Here is a 12933-nt window from a genome sequence, read left to right on the forward strand (position 1 = left end):
CAGGATCTAATAACAGAATGTGACGTTTATACCAATATTATTTATGGATATGTCAATCGAAAATTCCCATTGACGTGTATTACATATCTATTGACTTGATTGTTCTTTTATAGGCAAGAGTAATCCAATAACAGAACAGGGTGGACACAGGGAAATTATATTCCAAAATGTTGCCCTGTAAATCTGTAAACTAAATTTAGCTGCCATTTATGACAACAGAATACTGGCCCATTGCAACCCTTTGGAAAACAAAATAGCTGTGGTGCTGTAAGAAGAAATACTTATATGACTGGAAATATAGCCCTAGAAAGAAGTTCAAGCGGTTGCCTCACCATGAGAACTGCTTCTGAAAATGAAGCCGGGTCTTGCTTCTGAAAGTCGCTGTAGGGGAAATGTAGTATTACATAGTAACACAAGGGTGGGCTTGGTCCGCCAGGGACTCTCCACACAGGGTCATAAATGGGTTCCTGAGTGGAGGAACCCCTTTCATGATGTCCATATGCCCTGATAGGTTACATGAACAAGGGATGTCCTGATAGAACTACCCCTTTGTCCGATTACAATGTGTTCAGATTTAAACCAATCCTGGGAAGACCATCTGTTAATACTTTCTTAATACTAGAATCATGAAAGCAATTGGTCTCTCCATGATGTGTGTTACTGAGTGCCTACTTTGCTGTTACAGGAACATTGGATATCTGCCCGGAACATGAGCAGCATACATGCTATGCACCCTAGCTCAGCCCAGGGAGTAAAAGACATGATAAGACTGGGAGATCTTAATGAAGCTGGAATTGTCCACAATTTGCATATCCGATACAAGGAGAATAACATTTATGTAAGACATTGACACTTTATTTGTGACTTTAAACTTGGACGAAAACGATTTTCCTCTCTTTCGATAAAGATTATAATCGGATTGCATATATTTATTACAGACATACACTGGAGCCATTTTAGTTGCTGTGAATCCTTATGAAGAACTGCCTTTTTACCACACAGAACAGATCCAGTTGTATAGAAACAGACGGATTGGGGAACTTCCTCCACATATTTTTGCCATGGCAGACACCTGTTACTTCAACATGCAGAGGAGCAAGACGGACCAGTGCTGTGTTATAAGGTACTGTCAGTAATAACGTATAATATCATTCTAATACATCAATATTTGTTTACACTTAAATTCATTTGATGTGACAACCTATAGACACCCCACAATCGTTTCCGCGGGGGTAGCCGATGGGGGTGACAGACGTGACTATTCCTCTGTCTAACGGCTTAGATGTCGCAGTCACTTTTGACTGCGGCATTTAAGTGGTTAAAATGGCCGGTATTAGAGGTATCTATGATCCCAGCTGGAATATCCTATACAGCTGTTACCCGCTCTGGACCAGGCTCCGCTCCTGAGCACGCTACAATGAATTACATGTACGTCAAATGTTTGGTATGGGGTTAATGGGAACACAGTATGGGGACAGGCCTGCACTACTATTATGTAATTGAGATTAATAAATAATACACTGGGTTCATTTTTATGAGTCTGTATTCATGAGGTGAGCTCTCCGCGCCTCCTCTGCCCCTCTCACCAGTGACTGATAAGCTGCCATGTATCTGCATGTATACCCGGCAGCCATCAACCACTGGTAAGAGTTAGGTGCTCCCGCATGAATACAGCAGATTTATAACTCTGAGTCCACTGTATTTTTTGTTAGGCTATATTAGCCAAATGGCATAACATTTTTTAATGTCATTTGGGCTAATAGTAGAGTGGATATGTCCTCATGCTATGTTGCCCGTAAAGAGGGCAGTATAGTATAATGACAGATCTGCTTTAAGTCTATGGCTTTTGAAGGAAAGCAGAAGATCTGGATCTCTGTACCTGTTTAGATTAAAGAAAAACGAAATGATAAAAACTTCAGGAGAAATCAAATCTGTTCAGTTTGGTTTGACACTTGTTTGCAGATTTGCCACAGATGTTATCTTTTTCTGTGGTCCAAGCATTTTCCTTTAGGCTCAATGCACACGATGAATATTACGTGCGGTTTTGCCGCGCGGATTTGTGTGCGGAAAATCCGCAGCGTAATACAGTACCAGCATAATCAATGAGATTACAGGAAATCTCATGTACACGCTGCAGTATTTTTCGAGACGGAAATTGACCTGCGGTGCGTTTTTTAGAATCCGCAGCATGACAAATTTATCTTGCGAATTGTATCTGCTAGTGCTGTGGAAAATCGACCAAAAAACCCGTAGCATGAAAACGCCCTGAAAAACGCATCAAAACATAAAAACCATACCGAAAAAAGCACGATTACGTGCGATTTTTACCTGCGTATTTGCTGCGGTTTTGGTGCGTATTTTCCGCAGCAAAATATGCAACATGTGTATGTAGCCTTAAACATTCCAAACTTCTAATTCCAGTGGAGAGTCTGGAGCTGGAAAGACAGAAAGTACTAAATTAATGCTGCAGTTTCTGGCTTCTGCAAGTGGTCAACATTCCTGGATAGAGCAGCAAATTCTAGAGGCCAATCCTATCATGGAAGGTACGTTTTTGTAAATGTTTGGTCTGTACATGTTTGGTTTATTTTTTTGTAACAAAAATTGTTGTTAATTACTTTAGTATATGTGTGATAATAACCTGATGTTCATCTTTTCTCACTGGAGGTTTAGTAATCTGTACTTTATAATCATGCTGCTCTTGCTGTATAAGGAAAAAAAGAATTAAGGTCCTAACTTATATATAATTTTTATGCTCACTACTGGACAATTGCTTTAAGACCATGTTCACACGTTCAGGGTTCTGTCCGAATTTTATACCCATTTCATACACTCAGGAAAATACCTGAGTGGAATATATTTTAAAACCCGCATCATGTTCAATATTGATGCAGATTCTGTTCTGAAAAGCCGTGGATTAGCTCTATTAAATTACAATTGATCCGGTGGGCAATTCCTGTTTCAGCAGTAGATTTCTCCTGTGGATTTTCTTAAAAATACACAGCAGATTTGCCTATGGCAAATCCGTGCGATGTGAACATGGCCTTAAAGTTTTAAAGAAACAAAAAAAGTGAAACAAGTGATAATGTGATGAAATAATTGAATTTTTTGAAAACATTGTAACAATTTATTTACATTTTACACTAAGTATCATTATAGGACTTGAACTGTACATTTTGTATGAGTAAATGCATTTTTAATTCCTAAACCAGGCCTATTTTGGCCTTAACCCCTTAAGGGGAGATTCACACGAACGTTGCGTTTTTGCGCGCGCAAACAACGCAGCGTTTTGCGAGCGCAAAAACCATTTGACAGCTGCGTGTGTCATGCGTGTCTGATGCGCGGCTGCGTGATTTTCGCGCAGCCGGCATCATAGAGATGAGGCTTGTCAACGCCCGTCACTGTCCAAGGTGCTGAAAGAGCTAAATCTTTCAGCACCCTCGACAGTGAATGCCGAACACAACAGCGAAAAACCTGTAAAAAAAAAAGATAAAGTTCCTACTTACCGAGAACTTCCCGGCCGTTGCCTTGGTGACGCGTCCTTGGTGACGCGTCCTTGGTGACGCGCCTCTCTTGACATCGGGCCCCACCTCCCTGGATGACGCAGCAGTCCAAGTGACCGCTGCAGCCTGTGATTGGCTGCAGCCTGTGCTTGGCCTGTGATTGGCTGGAGCTGTCACTTGAACTGAAGTGTCATCCCGGGAGGTCGGACTGCAGGAAGGAGACAGGAGTAATCGGTAAGTTAGAACTTCGTTTTTTTTTTACAGGTTAATGTATTTTGGGATCGCAAGTCACTGTCCATGGTGCTGAAACAGTTTAACTCTTTCAGCACCATGGACAGTGACTATCTCCTGACGTCGCGTACCGATAATTTTTTTGCCGGGATCGGCCAAAACGAGTTTGGCCGAACCCGGTGAAGTTCGGTACGCTTGTCCGGCTTCGCTCATCGCAAAGACACTCCGTTTGGATGTTCGGAAACAGAAAAGCACGTGGTGCTTTTCGGTTTTCATTCATCCTTTTCACTGCTGTTGCGCGAATCACGCTCGTCCCACGGAAGTGCTTCCGTGTGGTGCGCGTGATTTTCACGCACCCATTGACTTCAATGGGTGCGTGATGCGCGAAATACGCAGAGTTATTGAACCTGTCGCGCTTTTTGCGCAGCAGACAAACGCTGCGCAAAAAGCACGGACTGTCTGTACTGCCCCATAGACTTGTATTGGTCCATGCGTGCCGCGTGAAAACCACGCGGCCCGCACGGACCGAATACACGCTCGTGTGAATCCCCCCTAAGGACGCAGCCTAGTTTTGGCCTTAAGGCTCAGAGCCCATTTTTAAAATCTGACATATTTCACTCTATGTGGTAATAACTTCGGAATGCTGAGGGTATGTTCACACAGCCTATTTTCAGCCGTAAACGCCCGAAAAACGGCCAAAAAATTGGAAGCAGAACGCCTCCAAACATCTGCCCATTGAAATCAATGGGAAAAACGGCATTCTGTTCCTATGGGCCGTTTTGAAAAACGGCCACGTAAAAAAAACGGCCGTGAAAAAGAAGTGCAGGTCACTTCTTGGGACGTTTTTGGAGCTGTTTTTCATAGACTCTATTGAAAACAGCTCCAAATACGGACATATAAAAACGCTGCGAAAATCGCGTGTGGCTTCAAAAATATCTGCAAATCAGGAGCTGTTTACCCTTGAAAACAGCTCTGTATTTATACCACCCAATTTATACCTCCGTATTTATACCACCCAAAATAGTTACTAGTTCACATTTCCCATATGTCTACTTTAGATTGGCATCGTTTTTTGGACATTCTTTTATTTTTCTTGGATGTTACAAGGCTTAGAACATAAACAGAAATTTCTCATATTTTTAAGAAAATTTCAAAAGCCTTTTTTTTAAGGTACCCGTTCAGTTCTGGAGTGGCTTTGAGGGGCCCATGTATTAGAAACCCCCATAAAACACCCCATTTTAAAAACTAGACCCCTCAAAGTATTCAAAACAGCATTTAGAAAGATTTTTTTTAACCCTTTAGGCATTTCACAGGAATTAAAGCAAAGTGGAGGTGAAATTTGCTAATTAAATTTTTATTGCTGAATTTCAAATTTTTTCTGTAACATAGAAGATTTTACCAGAGAAACACTACTAAATATGTATTGTCCAGATTCTGCAGTTTTTAGAAATGTCCCACATGTGTCTCTAGTGCGCTCGTGGACTAAAACACAAGCCCCAGAAGCAAAGAAGCACATAGTGCATTTTGGGCCTCTTTTTTATTAGAATATATTTTAGGCAGCATGCCAGGTTTGAAGAGGTGTTGAGGTGCCAAAACAGTAGGACTCCCCCAAAAGTGACCCTATTTTGGAGACTACACCCCTCATGGAATTTATTTATGGTTATTGTTACCATTTTGACCTCACAGTTTTTACACAGCACGTATTTGAATTGGGCTGTGAAATAAAAAAAATTACATTTTTCATCTTTCATCAAAATTTCTTATGTTCACAGGGACTGTAGTGATAATGGGAGATTTTAATTTCCGGGATATTAATTGGTGTCATGGTTCGGCTTCAACTGCAAAGGGGAGACATTTCCTCAACCTGTTGCAGGAAAATTTTATGGGCCAGTTTGTGGAAGACCCGACTAGAGGTGAAGCTCTGTTGGATCTGGTCATTTCTAATAATGCAGAGCTTGTTGGGAATGTCAATGTTCGTGAAAACCTCGGTAACAGTGATCATAATATAGTTATATTTTACCTATACTGTAAAAAACAAACGCAGGCTGGGAGGGCAAAAACATTTAATTTTAAGAAAGCCAATTTCCCCAGGATGAGGGCGGCAATTCAGGATATAGACTGGGAAGAACTAATGTCAAATAATGGGACAAATGATAAATGGGAGATTTTCAAATCTACCTTGGGTAATTCTAGTGCAAAATGTATTCCTACAGGTAACAAGTATAAACGACTAAAATTAAACCCCACATGGCTTACACCTTCTGTGAAAGGGGCAATACATGACAAAAAAAGGGCATTTAAAAAATACAAATCTGAGGGTACATCTGCAGCCTTTGTAAAATATAAAGAGCTTAATAAAATCTGTAAAAATGTAATAAAATCAGCAAAAATACAAAATGAAAGGCAGGTGGCCAAGGATAGTAAAACAAATCCTAAAAAATTCTTCAAGCATATAAATGCAAAAAAGCCAAGGTCTGAACATGTAGGACCCCTAGATAATGGTAATGGGGAGTTGGTCACAGGGGATCAAGAGAAGGCAGAGTTACTAAATGGGTTCTTCCGCTCTGTATATACAACAGAAGAAGGAGCAGCTGATGTAGCCGGTGCCAGTGCTGTTAATATATCAGTTGATATACTGAATTGGATGAATGTAGATATGGTCCAAGCTAAATTAAATAAAATAAATGTACACAAGGCCCCGGGACCAGATGGGTTACACCCTAGAGTTCTTAAAGAGCTTAGTTCAGTTATTTCTGTCCCCCTCTTCATAATATTTAGAGAGTCTCTCATGAGTGGTATAGTGCCAAGGGACTGGCGCAGGGCAAATGTGGTGCCTATTTTCAAAAAGGGCACTAGGTCTTCGCCGGGTAATTATAGACCAGTAAGCTTAACATCAATTGTGGGGAAAATGTTTGAGGGGCTATTGAGGGACTATATACAGAATTATGTGACAATAAATAGTATTATAAGTGACAGCCAGCATGGTTTTACAAAGGACAGAAGCTGTCAAACCAACCTGATTTGTTTTTATGAAGAGGTAAGCAGAAGCCTAGACAGAGGGGCCGCTGTGGATATAGTGTTTTTGGACTTTGCAAAGGCATTTGACACTGTCCCTCATAGACATCTAATGGGTAAATTAAGGACTATAGGTTTAGAAAGTATAGTTTGTAATTGGATTGAGAATTGGCTCAAGGACCGTATCCAGAGAGTTGTGGTCAATGATTCCTACTCTGAATGGTCCCCAGTTATAAGTGGTGTACCCCAGGGTTCAGTGCTGGGACCACTATTATTCAACTTATTTATTAATGATATAGAGGATGGGATTAATAGCACTATTTCTATTTTTGCAGATGACACCAAGCTATGCAATATAGTTCAGACTATGAAAGATGTTTGTGAATTGCAGGCAGATTTAAACAAACTAAGTGTTTGGGCGTCCACTTGGCAAATTAAGTTTAATGTAGATAAATGTAAAGTTATGCATCTGGGTACGAAAAACCTGCAAGCATCATATGTCCTAGGGGGAGCTACACTGGGGGAGTCAATTGTTGAGAAGGATCTGGGTGTACTTGTAAATCATAAACTAAATTTCAGCATGCAGTGTCAATCAGCTGCTTCAAAGGCCAGCAAAATATTGTCGTGTATCAAAAGAGGCATGGACTCGCGGGACAGGGAGGTAATATTACCACTTTACAAAGCATTAGTGAGGCCTCATCTAGAATATGCAGTCCAGTTCTGGGCTCCAGTTCATAGAAAGGATGCCCTGGAGTTGGAAAAAATACAAAGAAGAGCAACGAAGCTAATAAGGGGCATGGAGAATCTAAGTTATGAGGAAAGATTAAAAGAACTAAACCTATTTAGCCTTGAGAAAAGACGACTAAGGGGGGACATGATTAACTTATATAAATATATGAATGGCGCATACAAAAAATATGGTGAAATCCTGTTCCATGTAAAACCCCCTCAAAAAACAAGGGGGCACTCCCTCCGTCTGGAGAAAAAAAGATTCAACCTGCAGAGGCGACAAGCCTTCTTTACTGTGAGAACTGTGAATCTATGGAATAGCCTACCGCAGGAGCTGGTCACAGCAGGGACAGTAGATGGCTTTAAAAAAGGCTTAGATAATTTCCTAGAACAAAAAAATATTAACTGCTATGTGTAGAAATTTTTTACTTCCCCTTTCCTATCCCACTTCCCCTTTCCCATCCCTTGGTTGAACTTGATGGACATGTGTCTTTTTTCAACCGTACAAACTATGTAACTATGTAAAAAATAACCCATTTTGTTGCCCAATTTTTCCTGAGTGCAGCAATACCCCATTTGTGGTGATAAACTGCGTTTGGGCCCATGGTAGGGCTCAAAGAGAAAGGAGTACTATGTGTTCTTTGGAGTCCAGATTGTACTGGATTGGTTTTTGGGTGCCATGTCGCATTTGCAGAGCCCCAAGGAAACCCACCAGAAGTGACCCCATTTTGGAAACTACACCCCTCGAGGAATTCATTTATGGGTGTTGTGACCATTTAGATCCCACAGTTTTTGCACAGAATTTATTTGAATTGGGCTGGGAATTAAGAAAAATGAAATTTTTTCCAATAAGATGTAGTTTTGGCTAAAAATTTCTTATTTTCACAAGGAATAAAATACCCCATTTGTTGCCCAATTTGTCCTGAGTGCGGCAATACCCCATTTGTGGTGATAAACTGCCGTTTGGGCCCATGGAAGAGCTCCGAAGGAAAGGACCACCATTTGGCCTACTTGGGATTTTCTGGTGCGAAGTCATGTATGCAGAAGCCCCTGAGGTACCAATACAGTTGAAGCCCCCGAGAAGTGACCCCGTTTTAAAAACTACACCCTTTAAGGCATTCATCTAGAGGTATAGTGAGCATTTTGACCAGAGACATACACCCCATAAACTGTAATGTGGGTTCTCCCGGGTATGGCAATACCCTACATGTGGCTGTTAACAGCTGCCTGGGCACACAGCAGGGCTCAGAACGGAAAGATGAGGGGGATAAGCTGTGCGGAGTGCATCAGGGTAAGTAAAACTGGGGTAGATTAAAAATCAAGGGATGCATGATAAATTTTAAAACACTCTTTCCTACAGAGCCCTGGTTTTTCGGGACACGTGTCACATTGATATATTGTGTCCTTCCATATCCCCCTCTTATAGCAGACTTTGCACCTCTTTTGGCTTTTTCCCTTCTTGCCAGTTTGGGGAACTTCTCCTGGAAAGGGTTGCCCTTGTATGATGCGTGTGGCCTCGCTTCCAGAAGTACTGGGTGCCCCCCTTCTTGGTTCCTAAAGATTATGTTCTTGATAACCACCCCTTGAAATTCCAGGAAAGTTCCCCTCTGGCCTGTACATCGACGTAGCACGTACGCATTGTACAATGCCATCTGTATGATGTACACGGCCAGCTTCTTATACCACACTGCATGGCGCTGTAGGGCTTCAGTACTTGATCTGACAAGACCACCCCTCCGGATGTACCTATTGTAGTCCACGATGCAGTCTGGTTCTGGGTCTCTGTACTGGTACCTTGCACAGGTACATGGGTACTGGTGTGGCCATGTATTGTTGTCTTGTCCTTGTACTTGACACACAATATGTTGATTCTAGAATGTGCCCTGCTCTCACCCCTTCTGAGTGTTTGCCCAAGCAGAGTCTTAGGGAGGCCTCTCAGATTTCTTCTAGCAGTGCCGCATGCTGCAGGACTTCTGGAAGCGTGGTACTTGAAGAGTTGGACGCTGGTATGAAAATTATCCAGGTAGAGGTGGTAACCCGGGTCCAGCAGTGGGTGCACCAAATCCCACACAATTTTTGCATTATATCCCAGTAAGGGGGGGCATTCTGGGGGCTGAATATGGGTGTCCTTCCCTTCATATATCCTAAATTTGTAGGTATACCCTGATGCACTCTCACATAGCTTATACATCTTCACGCCATACCTTGCCCTCTTACCCGGCAGGTACTGGCGGAATTGAAGCCTCCCTTTAAAATGTACCAGGGACTCATCAACAGAAATACACTTCTCAGGAGTGTATGCTGGGGCAAACCGGGCACTGAAATAGTCTAATAGGGGTCTCCGTTTATACAAACGGTCAAAACTGGGGTCATCTCGGGGTGGGCACTGCTTATTATCAGCATAATGTAAGAAGCAACGTATTGCCTAATTTTTATTTTTTTTTAGGTTCCATTTCAGTTCTGAAGTTGCTTTGAGGAGCCTATATATTAGAAACCCCTATCAAACACCCCATTTTAGAAACTAGACCCTTCAAAGTATTCAGAACAGCATTTAGAAAGTTTATTAACCCTTTAGGTGTTTCACAGGAATTTAAAGCAAAGTAGAGGTCAAATTTACATATTTAATTTTTTTGTCAGAAAATCCTTTTTGTTCCATTTTTTTCTGTAAAACTCAAGGTTTTACCAGAGACACGCAACTTAATACTTATTGCCCAGATTCTGCAGTTTTGAGAAATATCCCACATGTGGCCCTAGTGTGGTAATTCACTGAAGCACCGGCCTCAGAAGCAAAGGAGCACCTAGAGGATTTTGAGGTCTCCTTTTTATTAGGCACCATGTCCGGTTTGAAGAGGTCTTGTGGTGCCAAAACAGTGGAAACCCCCCAAAAGTGACCCTATTTTGGAAACTAGACCTCTTGAGGAATTTATTTTCATGGGGTGCATGCGACTTTTTGATCAGATTTAATTCTATTTTTAAAGCCTGATTCACACAAGCGCTGCGCATCTCGGACATGAAAAACTGCAGTTTTTCACGTCCGAGGTGCATCCGTGCTCAGCGCTGCAGGACGCGATGTCACGCATCCCCCATGGTTGAGAGTCTATGGAGGGATGCGTGATTCGTGAAAAGAACGGACATGTCCTATTTTCCCACGGACCCTTCACACGGTCCGTTGAAACAACGGCTGTGTGAACGGCCACATTGAATTACATAGGTCCGTGGAACGGTCGCTATTTCAACGGCCGTCCCACGGACGTTTAACACGTTCGTGTAAATAAGGCCTAAGAGGCATGGTGACTAAAAAACAGCAATTCTACTATTGTTTTTCATTCCATTTTTTTGACAAAGTTCACCGTGCGCTATAAATGACATTTTCACTTTATTCTGCGGGGAGATACGGTTACAGCAATACCCTATGTTTATAGTTTTTTTATGTCTTATGGCGTTTGCACAATAAAATACTTTTAGTAAAAATTAATTTACTTTTCGTATTACCTTATTCTAAGAGCCATAACTTTTTTACTTTTCCATCAAGAAAGCCGTATGAGGACTTGTATTTTGCGTAACGAACTTTAGTTTCGATCAGTACCATTTTTAGGTAAATGCGACTATTTAATCTCTTTTTATTCCATTTTTTGGGAGGTGAAGTGACCAAACAATTGTGATTCTTGTATGGTTTATTATTATTTTCTTTTATGGCGTTCACCGCGCGGGATAAATAACAACATAATTTTGTAGTTCAGGCCGTTTCGGAAGCGGCGATACCAATTATGTATAGTTTATTTGTTTATTTTTATTAATAATAAAGGACTGATAAGAGAAAAAGGGGGATTTTTACTTTTATTAGTTTTAAAACTTTTATTTTCTTATTTTTACACAACTTTTTTTAACTTTATTATTTTGTCCCACTAGGGGACTAGAGGACAGGAGGCCCTGATCTCAATTCTAATACACTGCACTACATGCGTAGTGCAGTGTATTAGAGCTGTCAGCTACTCGCTGACCGCAAGCATAGTGGGTCCTGACAAAGTCAGGACCCACTAGGCTTCCGTAGATGACATAGCCGGACGCCATTGTTAGGCGTCCGGTTGCCATAGCAACCATCGCTGCCCGCTATCATGTAGCGGGCCGTCGATGGTGGTTTAACCCCTAAGAAGCTACGATCGCTATTGGACGTGACTTTTAAGGGGTTAATCAGTGGGGACATAGCGATCAGTCCCCGCTATAGGAGCTGCGGCAACTTCTGTACGAGAAGCAGCTGTCACAGCTCCTGTATGTGTCGGGAAGACGGCCGAAATGGCCGTTCCTCCTGTGACGTACTATTCCATCATGGAGCGCGAACACTATGGTTACCATGACAGAATAGTACGTCATTGAGCGTGAAGGGGTTATAAGTGGGGTTATAAGTGCCCTATCGACCACATACTGTGATCGGTGCTGTAATGTAGATAACAACACTGTTTTTTATTTTGAAAAACGATCATTTTTCAGGAAGTTATGAGCAATTTTAGAATTATGCTAATTACTTTCTTAATGCCCAACTGGGTGTTTTTTAACTTTTGACCAAGTGGGCATTGTAAAGACGAGAGTATAACGCTGACCAATCAGCATCATACACTTCTCTCCATTCATGTCCATTTGTACTCAGCACAGCGTGACCTAGCGAGATCACGCTGTGTTGTGACATACACCCACATTAACTTTTCTGACGTGTCTTGACAATGAATAGACATTACCTCCAGCCAGGACGCGATGTCTATTCACAATCCCGACACTTCCGTAAAGTTTGTGTGGGACTTAAGCGCTGCATAGCGTGATCTCGCGAGATCACGCTATGAATAACAGCACAGCGACATCACGCTGTGCAGCGATTAAGTCCCACACAAACTTTACCGAAGTGTCGGGATTGTGAATAGATATCGAGTCCTGGCTGGAGGCGATGTCTAATCACTGACAAGACACTTCAGTAAAGTTAATGTGGGTGTATGTGACTGCACAGCATGATCTCGCTAGATCACGCTGTGCTAAGTACAAATGGACATGAATGGAGAGAAGTGTATGACGCTGACTGGTCAGCGTCATACACTTCTCTTTACAACGCCCACTTGGTCAAAAGTTAAAAAACGCCCAGTTGGGCATTAAGAAAGTAATTAGAATAAATCTAAAATTGCTCATAACTTCCTCAAAAGAAAAAAACTGTGTTGTTATCTACATTACAACGCCGATCACATTATGTAGGAGATAGGTATCACGATGCGGGGTGTGGACCCACTGGGCAGTACCGCATAGCGGGATGGCAGCTGGCCAAACAGGTAAGTACAGAGTTCAAATAGTTCAGCGAGGGTACCTGAGGCAATCGTAGACAGTAGCGAGGCAGGCACGTCCAGGACCAGGAGGCGAGAAGACGTCAGGTGAGGCGTAGAAAATCAAGCGTAGACCGCAGCACATCACGGCAACAGCA

General features: G+C 42.0%; 1 protein-coding gene across 1 annotated transcript in view; it reads left to right on the forward strand.

The window, feature by feature from the left end:
- Nucleotides 1–12933, forward strand: part of MYO7B (myosin VIIB) — a 166389-nt gene that overhangs the window by 42402 nt on the left and 111054 nt on the right. Inside the window, exons 3-5 of the mRNA XM_075863636.1 lie at nucleotides 686–838; nucleotides 939–1123; nucleotides 2422–2543. Coding sequence (XP_075719751.1) covers nucleotides 686–838; nucleotides 939–1123; nucleotides 2422–2543 — 460 coding nt within the window. The remainder of the gene's footprint in view (nucleotides 1–685; nucleotides 839–938; nucleotides 1124–2421; nucleotides 2544–12933) is intronic.

The sequence above is a fragment of the Rhinoderma darwinii genome, chromosome 4, assembly GCF_050947455.1.
Source record: "Rhinoderma darwinii isolate aRhiDar2 chromosome 4, aRhiDar2.hap1, whole genome shotgun sequence".
NCBI classification, from domain to species: domain Eukaryota; kingdom Metazoa; phylum Chordata; class Amphibia; order Anura; family Rhinodermatidae; genus Rhinoderma; species Rhinoderma darwinii.